Genomic DNA, 8,381 nt, shown 5'->3' on the forward strand with positions numbered 1-8,381 from the left:
AACCCACCCCCCACAAAGAATTACACGCTAATATCACTGATGAACATGGAAGCAAACATTATTAATAAAATATTAGCAATCTGAATACAACAATGCATTAAAAGGATCATACACCATGATCAAATGGGATCCTGGGGATGCAAGGATTGTTCAGTATCTGCAAATCAATCAATGCAATACACCATATTAACAAACTGAATAAATATCATATCATCTCAATAGATGCAGAAAAAGCTTTTGGCAAAATTCAACATCAATTTATTATAAAAACTCTCCACAATGTGGCTACAGAGGGAACATACCTCAACAACATAAAGGCCTCATATGATAAGCCCAGACTAACATAATATTCAAAGGTGAAAATTTTGAAAGCATTTTCTCTAAGATCAGGAAAAAACAGACTTTGGAAACCAAATCACAGGTGAGCTAAATATTGGAGTAAGAAAATAAGAACTTAAATTTCTGATGATACATACATAATTTCAAGAAAATGGAGAAATGGATAGGAAAATAAAATAAAATAAAACAAAGGAAAATTTTACCAGAGAATGAAATTCTAAGAGAAAGAATTTAATGGATATTCTAAAAAGGTAAATATTACAAGAAACTTAGTTCTTTGGATGTTTTAAAGGAAATATGTAAATTTCCAGAAAGCATTTTGTACAGATTTGAGATAATCAGTTGTGTTTATGTTTATTAGGACTTAATGTAAAGCAATATGAATATCATGTCTTTCTAACTTGAAATTCTAGATACTAAATCAATATTCTTCATAATTATTTATAAGTATAATGTACACTACCTCAAAACAATTTAAACTACTTACACAGTTAAACCCACTTCATTTTGTCCATGTAATATGGGATATGACTACTTGTCATCAAATACGTCTCTGTAACAACATATAAGCATCCTGAGCTATGATGTACATGAATCTAGGGAAGTGATGAGTGTTGTGGAATAAAGAAAGGAATGGGATAAGCAGGTCTTATTTGCTTTCCAATTCTATCTGTTATACATTATTTTTTGAAAAATAGTGTCATAGCAAGATGTTAAGATTTGATAAACTGATTTCAAGTTTATATATGATTTTTATTAATATAAAAAAATTATATTAAAATAAAATTCTATATAATTTTAAATTATTAAAGTGATAAGTTTTTTCAAGAGGGCATGATTGTGATGATGGCATTGATGATGTCAATAATAGTAAGAAAATTGAACAGTGACCTGTAGAGATGAATTATAATTTTATAAATTTTATAAATTTAAATTTTAGAATTTTATTATTGCTTGTTTTACTTGAAAGAAGACCACATAATCATAAAACTTCATTTAATTGTAATTATTTTAAACTATAGTCTCAGAAGCCACATGAATAGGATTATAAATTATAAAATTGAGCTATTTCATTAGCTTGAAAAATAGCAATGTTAATGCAGCAATGAAGAAGGAAAAATGGTGAAAATCAGTAAGAAAAAATTTTTTAAATAAATTCTTATCTAATCCCTTAAAAATTTCCTGAATTCACCTCGTTGTTTCTATTCACATAAGGCTATTTATAATTTTAAATTTAGAAGTGTATAAATTATATGTAATAAAATATAAAAATTATATATGAGTACAAGTAGGAGATTGGAGAAGAGTTATATAGGAATATTTCATGGAATAAGTAATATTTGACATTTTCAACAGTGGAGATTCAGTCAAGGCCGTTAAGAATGACTAGATGAATGAAAGAAAACACAGAAATAATGATTTTAAAAATAGGAAACATCAACCAAGGTGTTAGTTATAGGTTGACAATCAGTTTTGGACTATGTGACCCAATACACTGAAGCTGCTCCAGACGATGGAGATTATTTATCTTTGCACAGATGTTATTGTCAAAACCCATGTAATTTCCCCAAAAGCTAAAGACAATAACACATTAAGGTTGTAGTCAATTGAAGTCAACACTATGGAACTAAGAACAACTTCATCTCAACAGACAAATGTCAATATGCCTGTGTCCTGATACCACCCTGCTCCTTTATACTGTTACATTTCCAGTATGACAATCCAGTTACCATGACTACTTTTAATATTGAGGATGGTATATTTCTGACAGTGACATTGTAGAATATGGAATTTCCTCAATTGTAACACCTTCCCATGCACTTCCTCAGAGCCCCCACCACTTCTTTGTTCCTCAGGCTGTAGATGAGTGGGTTGAGCATGGGGGTCACTATGGTGCCAAGAACAGCTCCAATCTGGTCTTGCTCAGGTGTGTGGGATGAGGTGGGTGTCATGTAGATGAAGATGGCCTGACCAAAGTAAAGACTCACCACTGTCAGGTGGGAGGAGCAGGTGGCCAGGGCTTTGTTCCTGCCCTTGCTAGAGTTCATCCTGAGAACAGTGAGGAAGATGAGAGTGTAGGAGGTCAGGATGAAGATGAATGGGACCAGGAGAAATACAATGGTTGACACAAATTTCACCATCTCATAGGCTGATATGTCAATACAGGACATTCTCAGGATAGCAGGCATCTCACAAAAGTAATGATTAATCTCCCTGGAACCACAGATAGGGAAATTCATTGGATAGATGGTGTGAACAAGGGCTGCAAGGACTCCCCCAATCCAGGCTGCAGCAGCCATCTGGAGACAGACCTTGGAGTTCATGAGGACTGTGTATCGCAGGGGGTTACAGACAGCCACATAACGGTCATAAGCCATGAGAGTCAGCAAGATGCACTCAGCAAGGCCAAGGGTGAGGAAAAAGAAGAGCTGCGTAACACATGCAAAATAGGAAATGTTCTTCTTCCCAGTGAAATAGTTGGTGACCATTTTGGGGACTGTGCTGGAGATGTAAGCCAGGTCAATGAGGGAGAGCTGACTGAGCAGGAAGTACATGGGGGTGTGGAGATGGGAGTCCAGCCAGATGAGGAGGATTAATATGGAGTTTCCAGTAAAGGCAACAGTGTAGATAAGGAGGACAATGAGAATGAGGAGGTAGGGATGTCTGAACCAGGGAAAGAGCCCCAGGAGGATAAAGTCAGTTGAGGTTTCGTTCTTCTGTTCCATATTTTCATTCAAATGCTTTGTTCAAACTGAAAACTTGCAGAAGCAAAATAATATAACAGAGGATGTGGTGCTTTACTAAAATAATTTAATCTCTTGGTCAGGACCTTCTTCTCCATACACGTATGGCCAGGACTCTAAAACAGTACATTCTCATAAAAGAGAAATTGAAAAAAATATTTCATCAAATTAAATCACCTCTACCTAGAAATTAGAAATGTCATACCTGAAAGTTGGTTTCATTTGGGTAAATGAATATTTATTCCCTTTGACTTATGATAATCACTGACTTAACCATTATTTCACCCACGTTTGAATTTCTTAATGTACTTCAGGATGCTGACATTCTTATTTCTTGCATATTGTTTTTCTAAGTTTCTTATTCTATCTACCTCCACCCCAGAGGATCTCTTGAACTTCTCTTGGGGTCCTCTCAGAGCTTTAATCAAGAAATTTTAATTGTCAGCTGAATGAGAAAAACTGTTCACTCTATTTTATGCACTAATCTCTGTAATTCTGATTTTATTCAGTTTTCTCTTTTTATTCCTACTTCTTAGTTTTCAACTGCATATTTGTACTTGAATAATTTCCTTATTCAATTAACAACTTAAAGACAGCAGTAATACCCTTTTGTCTGTTAATCTTTCAGTTATTGTTCATTGACCATAGAATAAAAACTCCTTCAAAATAATTTTAACATGCTGACTAAAGTCCTGCAAATGAATTTTAAAATCTCGTGTTTGTAAGAGTGGTGTTTTTCAGCTGATGACAGATGAATACATATATCCTCATTTATCTGATGAAAAATATCTCATAAATATTCCCTATGCCTTCTTTTATTTGAAGTAAAGAAAAAGAAACATTGTACAATGTCTGACTCTCAATGGAAAGAGAGCAAAGTTCTCAGTATCACACTTCCAAGGAAGGGTCGCTATAAGCTGTGGCAGAACTTAGCCTTGGGGAATTATGTTTCCTTAAGTTACCAGAGACCCTGGGAACCTCTGGGTTCCTGGGTTGCTTTTCTGGGGTGCCTTTCTTCAAGATTTTTCTCTGTCTTCCTACCTTTTTTGACATAAATACTTCCCCTAACATGGATATTCATTCTCTGTGGTGTGAAATGATGGGAGAATATCTTTGAAAATTATGTTTTATGGTCTCCAACTATCACATGTAAAATATGACATTTTGTCTACATATTTAACAAACAGGGATTATTACTACAATGAATTGTAGGCTGAGAATGGGAAATAGACATAAACACTGCAAAATTAATTTGCTCTAGGAATGATAAGGGATTGAACGCTGTGCCTGGTATCTAACTGATGACTGGTTTTTGAAATCTCTGTGCTTATAGACAAACCCCTTTCAAATGTGAATTAATCATTTCACAGATTAGCAAATTAGGCCAATAGATGTTATATATTGTATCTTGAAAATATTATGTTTTATATCTATCACATAATATTACATTTTCTTGGATTTAGGAATATACAGTAAAAGTGATTCCTGTGATGTCTTTAGTAAGATCTTGGTTCTAGCAATATCTTTGCAAGCCTGGAAATCAATGAATAGCTCTAGGATTCAGTTATTTCATATATAAATGAGATATTGACCTACTTGATTTATAAGCATTGTTCTTACCTTCTTAAAAATTACATTAGTCAGTAAGTATTGATAAAACCATTGGACACATATATTATTATATTGAAATAAAGATTCAACAACAAACTATGCATTAGCCAAATACAGACTCAGTCTTGACTAAATAATGCACAAGGAGTATGTTATAAAAATTCTTGCAAAATATGTTTTTGTCAAAATATGAATGTTTTTGCCTTCAAATGGTCAATATGAATGACCACAATTTACTCAAGAAATACAAAAAAGAAGGTTTAATTCTGATATTTTAGCTAAAAATAGTGGCATTCTTTTAGTTTCTTCTTGGGAAAGTCAAATTTCCTGCCAAATACTCAAGGGACCTAACTTTCTCCACTGTATAAAATCTGAAACTGAGTGATTAACAATCAAAGAAGCACTCTTAAAAACATTTTTGTGTAAATGGTGAAAGATAGACCCTATCAGAAGAGTGTGTACAGATTGCTCCCATCCATAACTCACCCTATTCTTTTAAATGTCCTTAAACTCTTCTTCTGGAAAACAGTGTCCAAAAAAGGGAGCATGGTCTTTGTCATGCAAGATCCAAGTAGTGCTCTTCCCAGCCTAGGGGGCAGTAATTCCTAAAGATGTGCTGTTGGATGACACGATTGTCTCCTCCAATGACAGTGTAGTGGAGGAAATACTAACAATAGCGACAATTATAGCAATAGTAGTTAATGCTTACAGAGAACTTGTTAAACATCAGAGTGTTTTACATGCATTAACTCATTGATTGTTCATATAGAACATATATGCAATCTTGAACTGAGGCAAAGAAGAATGAGAGAAGAATGAAACAATGTACTCTCAGTGTGTACCCTGTAAGGCAATGGCTGAAGAGCATGGGGACACAGGCAGTTTTCTACAGAGCCTCCCTCCATCAAGACATTATTCTACCTCTCTAGTCATTTATATATTAACCTCTAATTATAAAAGAAATGCATTCCACATATCATGACTCACTGTGAGAGGCTTCCTTTTCATGTGGTCCATACTTACCTGCTCTTGCTTTTCAAAGGTTTCTACCCTGAACATTTGGTGTGGCGACTGGATGAACAACCAGATTTAATTTCTTGCATGGAAGGCAATCGTTTTATCAATAGGCAAAAACATTCTCACTTCCCTGGATCTAACCTCCTACTTACTGCTGCCAGGTGACCTTCTGGTAGCTGCTGCCATCCCCTTGTGCAGCATGACTCTTTTGCCTTAGATTAGTAAATTCTTGTCTTGAGAAACCTGATTTCTGACATTTCAAGGTCCTTGAAAATGAATTAATTACATTTCTGCTCCACACCTGGCTTAGGTCTGAGATCAGCATGTGAGGATTCAGTATTGTAATATGAATTAAATCAAGACCTTACATAGCTTCTGGTACCACAGAACTGAGGAAACCTTTAAGGGTGTCTCATGGGAGTCTGTCCCCAGACTTCAATTAATTATAGATCTAGAATACATGTAGGGCTCTTAGAAAACTCCTATAAAATATAGAAACTCTTCAGTATTCTGTACTTTTTGTTTGCAAAATCACATAGTTGGGTTTTGATTGTCTCTATGGAAATGGAGACGTTAAAGAAATTACACGTTGAAAATGTGATAGCAAACTATTTTGGATGACTGAAAGAATGGAGAGTAAAAACCAATTTTTTAGAAAATTATATTTAAAAAAACATGAACCAGGAAGCAAAATCCTCGGTGAGAAAGACAGTAAGTGTCAAACATCTTATGGTTTTACTGATTACAGTTTTATTCTAAATTACTGTGGGTTGGATTATTAGTATATCTTATTACAATCTATTTATGCACTAGAAAGCTGAAGAAAGAAAATTAATTGGGTAGTATCAACTCTGTTGTTTCAGTAAGGAAATAAGCAATCTCATTTATAAGCAGAAAATTCAATGAGTCAAATCATTTGTGTGTCTAGAAACAATTATTTGGTTATTACTTTAATTGTGACTAACTATTTGAGTTTCTGGATGGAAAAAGCTCTCTCTGAGAACCATTTTGTCAAAGCACTAGTTGCTCACCATCTAGGAATACTGTGTGAGAGGACTGAGTTAGCCCTGGGATACAACATGGCTTGGTTCCACATCAGATTTTTTTTTTTTAATCACCCTTCCTGTTATTTTTTTTTAATATTTTATTTTATCTATTTATTTATTTATTTTTATTTTGGCTGCATCAGGTCTTAGTTGCAGCACACTGGACCTTCGTTGTTACATGTGGGATCTTTCATTGCTGCACAAAGGCTCTTTGTTGTAGCACACAGATTTCTCTCTAGTTGTGGCATGCAGGGTCCAGAGCACATGGGCTCTGTAGTTTGTAGCACACAGGCTCTCTAGTTGAGGCGCACAGGCTAGTAGTTGCAGTGCGTGGGTTTAGTTGCCCCACAGCATATGGGATCTTAGTTCCCTGACCAGGGAATGAACCCTCATCTCCTGCATTGGAAGGAGGATACTTTACCAATGGACCATGTGGAACAACTCCTACAGAACATCTACTGAAGGCTGGCAGAAGACCTCAGACTTCCCAAAAGGCAAGAAACTCCCCAAGTACCTGGGTAGGGCAAAAGAAAAAAGAAAAAACAGAGACAAAAGAACAGGGATGGGACCTGCATCTCTGGGAGGGACATGTGAAGGAGAAAACGTTTCCACATACTAGGAAGCCCTTCACTGGCAGAGTTGTGGAGTGGATGGAGGGGAAGCTTCAGAGCCACTGAGGAGAGCACAGCAACAGGGGTGCAGAGGGCAAAGTGGAGAGATTCCCGCACAGAGGATCGGTGCCGATCAGCACTCACCAGCCTGAGAGGCTTGTCTGCTCACCCACCGCGGTGGGTGGGGACTGGAAGATGAGGCTCAGGCTTCGGAGGTCAGATCCCAGGGAGATGACTGGGGTTGGCTGCATGAACACAGCCTGAAGGGGGCTAGTGCAGCACAGCTAACTGGGAGGAAGTCCAGAAAAAACTCTGGAACTGCCTAAGAGTCAAGAGACCATTGGTTTGGGGGGCAGGAGGAGAGGAGATTCAGAGCACTGCCTAAACGAGCTTCAGAGATGGGGGAGAGCCATGGCTAAGTGACCTGGAAGATAATATAGTGGAAATAACTACTACAGAGCAGAATAAAAAAAAAATAATGAAAAGAATTGAGGACAGTCGCAGAGACCACTGGGACAACATTAAACGCACCAACATTTGAATTATAGGGGTCCCAGAAGAAGAAGAGAAAAAGAAAGGGACTGAGAAAATGTTTGAAGAGATTCTAGTTGAAAACTTCCCTAATATGGGAAAGGAAATAGTCAATCAAATCCAGATAGCACATAGAGTCCCATACAGGATAAATCGAAGGAGAAACATGACAAAACACATATTAATCAAACTATCAAAAATTAAATACAAAGAAAACATATTAAAAGCAGCAAGGGAAAAACAACAAATAACACACAAGGGAATCCCCATAAGATTAACAGCTGATCTTTTGGCAGAAACTCTGCAAGCCAGAAGGGAGTGGCAGGACATATTTAAAGTGATGAAGGAGAAAAACCTACACCCAAGATTACTCTACCCAGTAAGGATCTCATTCAGATTTGATGGAGAAATTAAAACCTTTACAGACAAGCAAAAGGTGAGAGAGTTCAGCACCACCAAACCAGCTTTACAACAAATGCTAT

The 8,381-nt window shown here is 36.3% G+C and overlaps 1 protein-coding gene across 1 annotated transcript; it reads right to left on the minus strand.

The window, feature by feature from the left end:
* Window positions 1-1,595: 1,595 nt before the first annotated feature.
* LOC309622998 (olfactory receptor 2T27-like) lies at window positions 1,596-7,812 on the minus strand. The gene is made up of 2 exons (XM_082379538.1): window positions 5,718-7,812; window positions 1,596-3,214 (listed from the first exon to the last, which is right to left on the minus strand). Exon 2 carries the CDS (start codon window positions 3,063-3,065, stop codon window positions 2,136-2,138), a length of 930 nt encoding a protein of 309 aa, XP_082235664.1. The 5' UTR covers window positions 3,066-3,214; window positions 5,718-7,812; the 3' UTR covers window positions 1,596-2,135.
* Window positions 7,813-8,381: the final 569 nt, after the last annotated feature.

This window comes from Balaenoptera borealis, assembly GCF_965194805.1.
Source record: "Balaenoptera borealis genome assembly, chromosome: 2".
In the NCBI taxonomy this organism is placed as follows: domain Eukaryota; kingdom Metazoa; phylum Chordata; class Mammalia; order Artiodactyla; family Balaenopteridae; genus Balaenoptera; species Balaenoptera borealis.

What these genes read in the sequence shown, in the direction of transcription:
- LOC309622998 (XM_082379538.1), bottom strand. Translation starts at nt 3,065, where the DNA reads ATGGAACAGAAGAACGAAACCTCAACTGACTTTATCCTCCTGGGGCTC.